At 47.3% G+C, this 12,953-nt stretch overlaps 1 protein-coding gene across 14 annotated transcripts in view; it reads left to right on the top strand.

Moving 5' to 3' along the window:
- GBF1 (golgi brefeldin A resistant guanine nucleotide exchange factor 1) overlaps positions 1 to 12,443 on the top strand; it is a 166,636-nt gene extending 154,193 nt beyond the window's left edge. For 10 of the 14 annotated variants that reach the window (XM_077125839.1, XM_077125837.1, XM_077125844.1 and 7 more), the window contains 23 exons: positions 119 to 321; positions 766 to 889; positions 1,168 to 1,293; positions 1,539 to 1,621; positions 2,111 to 2,347; positions 2,633 to 2,726; positions 3,098 to 3,274; positions 3,595 to 3,659; positions 3,742 to 3,865; positions 4,020 to 4,091; positions 4,238 to 4,332; positions 4,571 to 4,724; positions 6,846 to 7,071; positions 7,587 to 7,747; positions 7,883 to 8,129; positions 8,269 to 8,474; positions 9,355 to 9,505; positions 9,612 to 9,742; positions 9,943 to 10,044; positions 10,309 to 10,422; positions 10,565 to 10,745; positions 10,915 to 11,043; positions 11,581 to 12,443. In XM_077125839.1, the coding sequence (XP_076981954.1) occupies positions 119 to 321; positions 766 to 889; positions 1,168 to 1,293; positions 1,539 to 1,621; positions 2,111 to 2,347; positions 2,633 to 2,726; positions 3,098 to 3,274; positions 3,595 to 3,659; positions 3,742 to 3,865; positions 4,020 to 4,091; positions 4,238 to 4,332; positions 4,571 to 4,724; positions 6,846 to 7,071; positions 7,587 to 7,747; positions 7,883 to 8,129; positions 8,269 to 8,474; positions 9,355 to 9,505; positions 9,612 to 9,742; positions 9,943 to 10,044; positions 10,309 to 10,422; positions 10,565 to 10,745; positions 10,915 to 11,043; positions 11,581 to 11,861 (3,483 nt within the window). In that variant the 3' untranslated portion in view covers positions 11,862 to 12,443. The remainder of the gene's footprint in view (positions 1 to 118; positions 322 to 765; positions 890 to 1,167; positions 1,294 to 1,538; positions 1,622 to 2,110; positions 2,348 to 2,632; positions 2,727 to 3,097; positions 3,275 to 3,594; positions 3,660 to 3,741; positions 3,866 to 4,019; positions 4,092 to 4,237; positions 4,333 to 4,570; positions 4,725 to 6,845; positions 7,072 to 7,586; positions 7,748 to 7,882; positions 8,130 to 8,268; positions 8,475 to 9,354; positions 9,506 to 9,611; positions 9,743 to 9,942; positions 10,045 to 10,308; positions 10,423 to 10,564; positions 10,746 to 10,914; positions 11,044 to 11,580) is intronic. The other 4 variants (XM_077125840.1, XM_077125841.1, XM_077125847.1 and 1 more) reach the window with 1 other exon arrangement.
- The last annotated feature ends 510 nt before the right edge of the window (positions 12,444 to 12,953 follow it).

The following is a 12,953-nucleotide window of genomic DNA, read 5'->3' on the forward strand; positions in this document are numbered from 1 at the left end:
CACATCTTAGGAACCCATTAGATGAACAGCTTTGGGCTATGATGGAATCCAGCCTGGCCTGGCCTTGTCTGATTTAGGAATAGAACAGCTTCTGACACCTATAGTCTCTCTCCTTCAGTTACTGATCACTGGCACAGAACAATTCAACCAGAAACCAAAGAAGGGTGTCCAGTTTCTGCAGGAGAAGGGCCTCCTCACCATCCCAATGGACAATACAGAAGTAGCCCAGTGGCTCCGAGAGAACCCTCGGCTAGACAAGAAAATGATTGGGGAGTTTGTGAGTGACCGCAAGAACATTGACCTTTTGGAGAGCTTTGTGAGGTAAGGAAGTTGTAAGCTGTGTGGAATATAGTCGGTAATTAGTGTGGGGGGACAGGACAGCTCTCCCTCAAAGCAGTTTCAGTAAATTCCTGCTAGTGGCCCAGAGCGACATGCTCTTCCTCTTCTCATCTATATGTGTTGCACCTGAAGGAGGCTTCAGACAACTAGTTTTGGGAGCCACTTCATTTTGTATACAGAGTATTGCAAAGGGTCAAGGCTGGGTTATAGGGGATGAGCACCTACTGATGTGAAAGTACTAAAGTTAGGTATTGTCAAAGTTTTGATTTGTGTTATGGATAACCAGGAGATATCTCGCTTTTGCCAGAGTCCTCAGGCTCCTCTTTTTCAGTTAGAGCATTATTAAGAAAACAAAATTGGCTAATAGAAAGTCAGCATTTGCAGCCTTACATATCTTCAGTTTCTTCATCCTTTCTTCTCCTACAGCACCTTCAGCTTTCAGGGTCTGCGACTGGATGAAGCTCTCCGTCTCTACCTGGAAGCCTTCCGCTTGCCTGGGGAAGCACCAGTCATCCAGAGGCTGCTGGAGGCATTCACAGAGCATTGGAGGGTGAGTTTGAGAGGCAGGGGCTAAGCCCAGGATCCCAGGTCAGTTTGAGTGTTTCTCTGGCTCCAACTAAAGGACCCAACTGCTGTCTCCTAAGAAGGCTGAGGGCAACCTCAGTGAGCTTTCCATGGAGAGACTAGCTTCTGTTAAGGGGTTGACAAGAGGTTGGCCACTTTTCTAGGAGTACCTCCCCTCTATATTATCAGTGACCCTGGGTTGGTAGTAAAGGCTTAATTGGCCAAAGAAGGGCATTGACACAGGTGGGGTCTTTGCTTTTTCAGAGTTGTAATGGCTCCCCATTTGCCAATAGCGATGCCTGCTTTGCCCTGGCCTATGCTGTTATCATGCTTAATACCGACCAGCACAACCACAATGTTCGCAAACAGAATGCACCCATGACCCTGGAGGTAAGCTTGGATCCCAGCCAGGGTAAAGAAGATCCAGCACAGGTTTGGCAGTAGCAGGAAGGACAGGGGATTTTCAATGGGCACAGAAGATAGGGTTCTCTCTGAAGAAATTAAAAGGAACTAAGGTGGAAAGTGGGATGGATTCTTTCACTTAGTTTCCCAAGTCCAATTTGCCACAGACTAGGAGTTCCTTAGGTGGGGCTGCAGCATTAACACAGTGGGGAAGCTCACTGGCCTGTCTCTAGGAGTTTCGCAAAAACCTAAAAGGTGTGAACGGAGGCAAGGACTTTGAGCAAGACATCCTGGAGGACATGTACCATGCAATCAAGTGAGTATGAATGGAGAACAGTGTGTCTTCTCTATTAAGGAGAAGCACATTGCCTCCTTTTCCAGATTTTAGAGTCATACCAGACTCTGTGGTGACTTGTATGCCCTGGATTTACCCTTGGGACTTGGTTGGGCAGCTCCCTCTCTCCCAACTTGTTTCTTCCTTATAGACGCCTGAACCATATTGGGACTCTAATACTTGAAACTAAGATCCAAACTGTCCCTCTTAAATGGGGTGCCATGGTCCTTCTTCCCAAACCCAAAGCAGCTGGGTTTTCCTGTCTAGCTCACAATATGCATACTGGGACTGATGGAAAACTCAACATTGGGCCACTGGAGGGTAAGATTTGGGTCATAGATCAGATGGGCTCTTTAATTCTTGACTGTAAATCAGAAAAGGTAGAGAGACTTGTTCATTCTCTCACACTCAGAAAGTGTTAAGATCTTCCTTCTTCAGAAAGGCCCCACTCCTTTCCTTGCCTGGTAACAGGAATGAGGAAATTGTGATGCCTGAGGAGCAGACAGGCCTGGTTCGAGAGAACTATGTATGGAATGTGCTGCTTCATCGAGGAGCCACTCCGGAAGGTGTATTCCTGCGTTTGCCTGCTGGCAGCTATGATCTTGACCTCTTCACCATGACCTGGGGCCCCACTATTGCTGCTCTTTCTTATGTCTTTGACAAAAGCCTTGAAGAGACAATCATACAAAAGGCCATCTCAGGCTTCAGGTAACCCCTTTGCTCTTGGTCTTGACATCCTCCCAACTCTTTGAGCAACCATAGTTGCCTGCATTTCTCTCTGACTCTCATCCTTATTTTCCATAGAATGGGGTTCCTCCTGAGTTTTTGGAAGAAGGCTGTAGCTTGGGAAAGTTTAGTCTTAAAACAGACTTGAAAGTAAAAGATTTCTTCCTAGGACTGGTGGGGAAGAGTCCCAAGCCAGCTTCTTAGAGAATTGGAAGAGCTGCCTAGCCTTTCAGTGACTCTTTTTTGGGGATGGGGGTGATGTTACAGGAAGTGCGCCATGATCTCCGCCCACTATGGCCTCAGCGATGTGTTTGACAATCTCATCATCTCTCTGTGCAAATTCACAGCTCTCAGCAGTGAGGTGAGCAGGGGCAGGGCTTGTGTACTTTGAGTTCTAAAGGAGGACCTCTTTTCTAGCCATGGAGCTAACCTTATATGTGGAGCTGGTTTCTCTCCACAACTTCCCTCAGTCCCCTTGACCTCAAACAGACCCTAGACCCTTTCCGTTTTGCATATCCTAAAATGAGAACAGTATGATTCCATGTAATGGAGATGGGAGAAGAGATACAGGTGTGGGGAACATCTTAACCAGTTTAGCCCTTCCTTCAAGTATTTCGGGGGATTGAAGCAGAGCTAGCAGAAGAATCCTTAGGGAACCAAAGCAGAGGCTTAAGAGATTTTCCTTTCCCGACAACAGCCAGATCCTAAGCCTCTTCTCATTCTCTTTTCCAGTCTATCGAGAACCTGCCCAGTGTGTTTGGAAGCAACCCTAAAGCTCACATTGCAGCCAAGACGGTATTCCATTTGGCCCATCGTCATGGCGACATCTTGCGCGAGGGCTGGAAGAACATCATGGAGGCCATGCTGCAGCTCTTCCGAGCCCAACTGCTGCCCAAGGCTATGGTGGAGGTAATTCTTGTAAGGAGAGTGAGTAGTCAACAATAACAAGGCAAAAGCCTCAAGATTACAAGCTGTATATATTCAGAACTGGTTAACAATAGCTCTGGGCCTGATGCCTGCTGAAGCTTACCAGGAATTCTTCAAATGTAAGACCATTGATCCCTGGGATAGCTATAAGGAAGGCTGGGAGCTATTGTTCAGCTACTGATTAGAAGAGGCCCAGTAGTATGGGGCAGAGGGCTCTAGGAAAAGAGCCAGAGAATTTTCCATATGGGCCAGAAAATGCAAAGGGCATGTGGAAATAAATTATACTTAAACTGCTTTTTCAGATAGAAGATTTTGTGGATCCAAATGGCAAGATTTCTCTACAGCGGGAGGAGACACCATCAAACCGGTGAGTGTAGACAGAGGCTGAAAGCCTTAGGTAAGAAGAATCAGGGTTCTGGGGTTCACTGGGGCTGTACCTGTTTCTACAGAGGAGAGTCAACAGTGCTGAGCTTTGTGAGCTGGCTGACACTGAGTGGTCCTGAGCAGTCCAGTGTGCGAGGTTTGTCCACTGAGAATCAAGAGGCCAAGAGAGTGGCCTTGGATTGTATCAAGGTAACTGCCTGCCCACCCCCGGTGGTCTCTCCCTTCTGGGGAGACACTTGCCCTGAAAGCTGAAAAATAGAATCATTACTCCTGTCCTCTCTCCCTGGCTTTTGGGGATATTCTCTTCCCTCCAGCCCTTGTTACTGTCTTGTGCCTTCTCTAGCAATGTGACCCAGAAAAGATGATCACAGAAAGCAAATTCCTCCAGCTGGAGTCACTGCAGGAACTCATGAAGGTAGAGTATGAAGAGGAAAAATGGATGGCTGGGTCTGGGGTCTGGGGACAAAGCAGTGTATGTCTGGAGTCCTGTCAGGGCAGGGTCGGTGTGGGCTGTGTGGGGCTGGCTTCTCTATGTCTGCCTTCCTGCTACTTCTCTTCCAGGCTTTGGTCTCAGTGACACCAGATGAAGAGACATATGATGAGGAGGATGCTGCTTTCTGCCTAGAGATGCTCCTGAGAATTGTACTAGAGAACAGGTAGGAAAAGGCAGATGAAGGCATCTTTAGGCATGCCCTATAATGGGATGGAAGTCTGGAGCTATCTGGGTAAGATGCATGTGAGGCTATAGACAAGGGGAAGAAGCTTCCTCATTATACCCTTCTACTCAGAGTATATCAATGAGCCTCGAAAGGTCTAGCCTGTATCAGGAAGGGAAGCTTATTGCTCAGTGGCCTCTCCAACTGAAACTGTCCTTATCTCTTGGGTTCCTTGCAGGGACCGTGTGGGCTGTGTGTGGCAGACTGTCAGAGACCATCTATACCACCTGTGTGTCCAGGCACAGGATTTCTGCTTCCTTGTGGAGAGGGCAGTTGTGGGGCTGCTCCGTCTGGCCATTCGGCTGCTCCGGAGAGAAGAGATCAGTGGCCAGGTAAGCAGAGTATGCCAGGGAAGGCAGGTGGGTATGCAAGGGGCTAAGCCAGTGTCAGTTGTAGATATGGCCTGAGACAGAGAGCACGTTCAGTACCCCATGGCATGAGCCCAGTGATCAACCACAGCACTGGTGGGGTCTAACAGGTGGCTTTGGGGGTGAATCTGAGGTGGTTTCAGTCATGAAGCTGGTGCTCAGCACCTATGCAGGCTCCTACAAATTAATCTGCTCTCAAAACTGAACTGATGGTGCCTTATAGCAGTCTTCACCCTATACCTAGTTTCCGGCTCTCTCGCTTAGGAACCTCCTGAGATCTCTCAGTTCAGCTATAAAAGACCACCAGCATAGAATTAATAAGTGAGTTCCACAACATTACAGGATATAAAAGCAACACACACCAATCATATTTCTGAACACTAGCAATTAATATATGGAAACTGAAATTAAAAACACAATACCATATGCAGTTGCTTCATTTACCTAAATAAATGAAGAGACATACTATGTTCATAAACTGTTCATGGATTTCAATTTTCCCCAAATTGATCTATCATTTTAATGCAACTCCTACCAAAATCTCAGAAAGGATTTTTGAACATATAGAAAAGCTTATTCTAAAAATTTATATGGAAAGGGACAGGCCTTAAAATAGTCAATGCCATCTTGACAAAGAAAAAGGTGGGAGGAATCACTCTTTTGATATATTAAGGCTTACTTTATAGCCACAGTAATGAAGACTATGCAGTATTTTCAGAATACAGACATGTAGTTCAATGAAATAGAATGAAGAACTCAGAAATAGATCCACAACAATATGTACCACTGATTTTTGACAAAAACAATTCAGTGGAGAGGGAAAGACTTTTTGACAAATAGTACTGAAGTAATTGAGATCCATAAAGGGGAAAAAAATGAAACTTCACTTGAACCTCATACCTTCTATAAAAATTAACTCAGAATTGATCACAGACTTAAGTATGAAACATAAAACTAAAACTTCTAGAAAGAAACAGGAGAAAATCTTTAGGATCTAGGGATAGGCAAAGAGTCCTTATTCTCAACACTAAAATCATCATCCATCAAAGGAAAAATGGATAAAATGGGCTTCATCAATATTAAAGATGTGGACTCTTGTGAAAGCCCATATGAAGAGGATAAAAAGACAAGCTACAGACTGGGAGAAAATTTTTGCAAATCACGTATCTGGCAAAGGAATGGTATTTAAAATATTTAAGTAATTCTCAAAAATCAAGAAAAAAATCTAAATAGAAAATGGGCAAAAGACATGAGCACACATTTCTCTGAAGATGATATATGGATGGTAAATAAGCACACAAAAAGATATTCAACATCATTAGCCACCAAGGAAATACAAATTAAAACCACAATGAGTTATCATTACATACCTATCAGAATGGCTAAAATATAAACTAATGACAATACCAGATGCTGGTGAGGATTTGGAGAAACTGGATCACTCATACATGACTGCTGGGAATATAAATTGGTACAGCCACTCTGTTGGCAGTTTCTTATAAAACTAAACATGCAATTGCCAAACCACCCAGCAATTGCACTCTTGGGCATTTATTCCAGAGAATGAAAACTTAGTCATATAAAAACCTATATGTGAATATTCTTAGAAGTTGAAGACAGGGATGGGACAGGAGGAAGGTGGGTATGGTTATAAAAGGGCAACATGAGGGATCCTGTGGTGTTGGAACTGTTAACTATCTTGACTATAGTGGTGAATACATGAACCTACACAAGTGATAAAATTGTATAGAACTTAATATACACACACATGCACATAGGAGTAAAGTAAAACTAGGGAAATCTAAAAAAGATCAATGTATTAATGTCAGCACCCTGCTAGTGATATACCATAGTTTTGCATCATGTAACCATTGGGGTCAATCAGGTAAAGTGTATAAAGGCTCTCTCTGTATTATTTCCTACAACTACATATTATCTCAATAAAATGTCAATTAAAAAAACTGAATAAAAGAAAAGACCACTAGCAGTGCTCAACATTGGGCCCTAGCCAGACTTTCCTCTTTGGCCTAAAGAGACTGGTAGAGGAGATTAGACAGAAAACTGTGTACCCACTCCCCACCCCAGGTACTCCTCTCCCTGCGCATTTTGCTACTGATGAAGCCCAGTGTGCTGTCTCGAGTCAGCCACCAGGTTGCCTTTGGGCTCCATGAACTTCTTAAGACCAACGCGGCCAACATCCACTCAGGCGATGACTGGGCTACCCTCTTCACACTACTGGAGTGCATTGGCTCTGGTGTGAAACCTCCAGCTGCTCTGCAAGCCACGGCCAGGGCTGATGCACCTGATGCTGGTAAGGCCTTTCCCAGGAAGATCTTCATTGTCAGATAAACAGTTTGGGCCTCAGGGGCTAGGACAGGAAAGCAAAACACAGATTATTGCATTTGGCAGAGTAAATACCCCAGGCTTCTGCCATTTGCTTCCAGAGTTTCTGGTACCCGTTGGCCTCTCCCCAATATTCACTGGTCCAATAACCTGAAAGCAAGTAGGCAATGAAAGCTATGAAGCCAGACACAGACACACACACACACACACACACACACACACACACCACGCCATGCACATACACATACACAAACAGCTGTTACTAGATGCCATCAGGAGCCCAAATTAGCCTGCTACCCTATTTGGTCAAGAGAGAAGCTGTCCAGGCTATCCTTCAGCCCTCTGGTGACAAGGCTGAAACTAAGCTAGGCCAGAGAGAGTGGAGAACGGGCTTCGGCACCCTTCTTCTGAGAGCCTGAATTATCCTTTTTCCCAATGTCTTCATCCCTACCCTGACTCTGCCGTTTTCCCTATCTGGCTCAGGAGCCCAGTCAGATAGTGAACTCCCATCCTACCATCCAAATGACGTGAGTCTGGATCGAGGTTACACTTCTGACTCAGAGGTCTACACTGACCATGGCAGACCTGGCAAGATACACCGGTCAGCCACAGATGCTGATGTGGTCAACAGCGGTTGGTTAGTGGTGAGTGAGGGTATTGACAAAGGGTGAATCTTTTCTCTTTGGCCCGAGGAAAAGATTCCTGGTTGTATGAAAGCACATCAGTAGGATAGTTAGAGGTCAAGCCTGGGTCCCCAGCTTCCTCTGTGTACTTTATAGGTGGGGAAGGACGACATCGACAACTCCAAGCCAGGGCCGGGGCCCAGCCGACCAAGCCCTTCACCCCTGGTCAATCAATACAGCCTGACAGTAGGGCTCGACCTGGGGCCACATGACACTAAGTCTCTGCTTAAGTGTGTGGAATCGCTGTCTTTCATCGTGCGTGATGCTGCCCATATCACACCTGACAACTTTGAGCTCTGCGTCAAGACTCTCCGCATTTTTGTGGAGGCCAGTCTGAATGGCGGTGGGTCACTTGGTGAAAGGGCAGATGGGGAATTGCCATATGAGTTGAATATCCAGGGGGAGAGGTAGAGAGGGGAGGAAAAGATAGGACGTCTATGCACATGGATATGGAAATGTGATTTGGATCTGTCTCTGCTCAGGGTACAAGTCCCAGGAGAAACGGAGCAAGAATCACAAATATGACAGCAAGGGGAACCGCTTCAAGAAGAAATCCAAGGAGGGCTCAGTGCTTCGGCGGCCTCGAACCTCTAGCCAACATGCCACTCGGGGCGGGCATAGTGATGATGATGAGGATGAAGGCGTGCCTGCCAGCTACCATACTGTGTCTTTACAGGTCAGTCAGGACGTAAGTATAACACACTTTACTTCCTCTCCTCTCTCTGCACCTGGTATTGGGAGCTGGGTGGGGCCAGGGAAAGTCAGGGCTGAGAGGAAGGGCCCAGGTATTTCAGACCAAGCCCCCACCCACACCTTCACAGTTCTCTCCTTTTCTAAGATCACGTGTCTTTCACTGTTTGCTTAAATTTATTTATTTTTTTTAAATTTATTCTTAAAGTTTATTTATTTTTTGAATAGGTAATATATGCACATAGTAATATAAAGTTCAAAATGTACAAAAGGGCAAAACAGATAAGAGTGTCTCCCTTCCATTCCTTTCCCCAGCCACTATGTTTGCCTTCCCACAGGCAACCACTACCATCAGTTTCTTCTGTATCCTTCCAGAGTTATTTTGTATCTATACAAGGGATATAACATTTCTTTTAAGAGAAGGCTTTATATTACTAAATAAGTAGAGAACTAATTGCCTTAAATAGAATAACCTTAGAAAAATGATGAAAATAAAAAATTATTAAATCTGGCCAACACTATTGCCCAGCAAAGCCATCTGAGACTGAGGTTTGAATTTCTGTTTTTAAAATGAGATTAACAAAATGAAGATTTGAAATAGAACTGAAAAGAAAAGTACCTTTCTCACTGTGTAATTCAGTGTTACTAAATGCTTAGTTCATATACTCCCTGAAATTTCCTCTGTCACAAAGTAATGCCTGACTGACACTTTGGGAAACACTGCCCAGGACTGGGGCAACCAGCCTTTAAAATCAAGGGAAAGGTGAGTAGTGAGAGGGGCCCCTTAAGGATCAGTCAGGGACAGGAAGGGGGGAGGGGAGAAGGAGGTACACCAGACCTAACCCCACTCATGTTCTGTCCCCTTCCTGTGATCCCAGTTGCTAGACCTGATGCATACCCTGCACACTCGAGCAGCCTCTATCTACAGCTCATGGGCGGAGGAGCAGCGCCACCTGGAGACAGGTGGCCGGAAGATTGATGCAGATTCACGCACTCTCTGGGCCCACTGCTGGTGCCCTTTACTGCAGGGTACCTTGGGGGATCAGGCAGGGTAGGGGCAGGGTGTGGAGCTGGAGCTTGGGAAGTACCAGGATCGGGTTGCCTGAAGGGATTCTAACACTGTTTTTGCTCCCAGGTATTGCCTGCCTGTGCTGTGATGCCCGGCGCCAGGTGAGGATGCAGGCCCTGACCTATCTACAGCGAGCACTACTGGTACATGATCTGCAAAAGCTAGATGCCCTAGAATGGGAGTCCTGTTTTAACAAGGTAGGACTTCTCACTGTCTTAAGATTAGTACAAATCCTTAAAACAAGGAGAACCAGGCAGTCTGAAGAATCTCTAATCCTCAGCCTGGATCATACCTTCCCTCCTGCTTTGTACCCATCTACCCCAGCCCCTGGTTTCCTTGGGACAGGCAAGACTTCCCAGCTGACTCTGATGGGGGATATTGGGTATTTATCCACCAGGTGCTGTTTCCACTACTGACAAAGCTCTTGGAGAACATCAGCCCTGCAGATGTGGGTGGGATGGAGGAGACCCGGATGAGAGCCTCCACACTGCTCTCTAAGGTACTCTTCACCACTCTATGCCCACCTCTTCCGGTCAACTCTCCCCACATGTGCCTCTTCCAAAGAGGAAAGCCAGGGCTTCTGGTAGGTGCTGAGGACCCCCAGCTATGGAGACTTAGTGGGACCCAAGAAGATTCTGAATCTCAGAGGAATCTCTGATCTAAGATGCCCATGCAAGATAGAGCAGTCTTGCCTCCCAGCCTTGATGAGGGGTACAGAAGGCTCCTATGCTACCCTTGGCTGAAAGAGGCTGGTGGGCCATAGGTCTTCCTGCAGCATCTGTCTCCACTGCTGTCACTCTCTACCTTTGCGGCCCTCTGGCTGACCATCCTGGACTTCATGGACAAGTACATGCATGCAGGCTCCAGTGACTTACTGGTATGTTCCACCTCAGCCCAACTTCTGCTGCCTGCTTTTCTCCCACCTGCTGGGAAGACTTGCTGGTTTCCCATTGATAGCTACTTCCCCCTTACCATATTTCCCTATAACCCTTTTCTTATCTTTGTGGTGCTCCCTGTAGTCAGAGGCCATCCCAGAGTCTTTGAAGAACATGCTCCTGGTGATGGACACAGCAGAGATTTTCCACAGTGCAGATGGACGAGGAGGTGGCCCCTCAGCCCTCTGGGAGATCACATGGGAGCGCATTGATTGTTTTCTGCCCCACCTACGAGATGAGCTCTTCAAGCAAACTGTCATCCAGGGTAGGGGCTCAGCCCAATTTCATCAAGAAAAAGCACCCCAAAGCTCTAAATAAGTCAGAAACTGAACTAGTTCTCTGAGCCCTAGATGGGTGGGAAAACCAGTGGGCAGCCAGAGCTCTCTTGGAAATAAAACACTAGAGCTGCCATCTGGATTCTCTACCCTCCCCAGACCCCATACCCATGGAGCCTCATGCCCCAAAACCTCTGACCTCAGCCCACCTTATTCCTGCTGGGGGTGATACAAGGACACCTGGCCATCCACCTCCTCCAGAGATGCCCTCTGAGCTAGGGGCCTGTGGTGAGTCTTCTGTGCTAGCCTGCTGGGTGTTGGGCAGTGGGCTAGCCTGCTGGGTGTTGGGTAGGAAGCAGGAGGCTTAAGAGGAGGCCTAGGATAGCTTGGGCTTGCTACTGGGCATGGCCTATGAGCCAGAGGAAGTGAGAAACTAAAGAATCTTGCTTACCTGCCCTGCCTGTGAGAAACAGCAGGACCAAGTAAGCAATGATGAGCTAGTTGCTTGAGAGTTTCACCTTTGGAAGAAAAGGCTTGCCTGGGATTTGGAATGAATATGCAGAGGTTGCCCTTCAGGGATTCTAGTAAAGAGCAGACCAAAATTAACCTGACTGGGGATACAACAAAGGAGGTGGAAGGTAGTTGGACATCAGAATGCGATTCAAGAGGAGATTCCAAACTTTTTAGCCTGATACAGGCCATTTAGCTCACAGGGATGCAAGCGGGAGGGGGACAACAGAGGTTTGTTTAAACCAGCTGGGGAATGGGAGAACTATCCTATGCCAACAACAGAATCTGACTGCATCTGCCTTGCTCTCCCTATAGACTTCGAGAAGCCTGAGGGCCTTCGAGCCACTAACAGCAGCTCCCCTGGATCACCAGTGGCTTCTAGTCCCAGCAGGTTGAGCCCTACCCCGGATGGGCCTCCACCCCTGGCTCAGCCCCCACTGATCCTGCAGCCCTTGGCCTCCCCGCTGCAGGTGGGTGTGCCACCCATGACTCTGCCCATCATCCTCAACCCTGCACTTATCGAGGCCACCTCACCAGTGCCCCTCCTAGCCACACCTCGTCCCACAGACCCCATGCCCACCTCGGAGGTCAACTAAGGCAGGTCCCTCAGAGATCAGGACCAGTACTTCCTACCAGGCTTTCCCTGGCCCCCTTTTCTAGCTGTGGCAGGGGCCACAAACTCTTTATGGCCAGCCTGAGCTGCTGCAGCTGCCACTTGGATGAGAACTAAAAAAGAAAAATACTTTCAAATCCCCTCCTGGGAAAAGGATCTTCTTCCTCCTCTGCTCTCCATTCCTGGGAGTCCCACCTGAGAGCCCGCTCAGGTACCACCTGCAGCTCCGCCTCCAGCCTGGCAGCTCTGGGCAGGCTTCACTGTGCCAACCCTGCAGTGCTAATGTGTCCCTCCTGCCCATCGGTAAAGCCATGAGAGCCAAACCCAAACTCTGCACTTTGTTTATCTCATCTATTCCCACACCCATCAACTCTGGACCATCTCTTCCAGTTCTTCCTCTTTTATTAATTAGTCGGTCAGTTTGGAGAGTTGATTAGCACCATGGAGGGTGAGCAAGTGGGGCCAGACAGAGGGACTGGACTGCCCACAGGAGCATGTACATATGGAAAAACAGACAGGAAAAAATGGACTTTTTATGATGTAATAAATGTCTTGGTACCAACAACATTGCCTTTCCCTCCAGTTTCCTTCTTAAGTTTGTGGGTCAGGGCCCCATGTTATTGGAATACTCAGAGCTTGGGCCTTGTACAAATAGAAGTAAGACGTGCTACAAATGATCTGGCCCACATGGCTCCTGGCCACCAGCCAGATGCCAGGACTAGGATTAGGATTCCTTTGCCATTGCAGCCATCCCCTACAACATCACAGCGGTATACCCTTGTCACCAGTGTGCCAGGAGCTTGGGTAGTTAGCCTTTATAACTGCTGTAAGGGAGAGACCTGAGAAAGCCTGGCCTGGAGTCAGAGGGAAGATGTGTTAGAATGGAGTTGTGGTTATTCAGAAACCTTCCCTTGAATGTGACTCGTGGCCCAGGGCACAAAAGAGTCCAATGGGACTTAAGAAGGCAGACCATCTTGCCCACAGCTTTGATCATGTTTTTGGGTACAGGGCATTCATTTGGGCCCCACACTGAGGAAGGACAATTTCTTCCTACCGCATAATCTCCATCTATCCC

This window comes from Tamandua tetradactyla, chromosome 13 (assembly GCF_023851605.1).
Source record: "Tamandua tetradactyla isolate mTamTet1 chromosome 13, mTamTet1.pri, whole genome shotgun sequence".
Taxonomy (NCBI): Eukaryota; Metazoa; Chordata; class Mammalia; order Pilosa; family Myrmecophagidae; genus Tamandua; species Tamandua tetradactyla.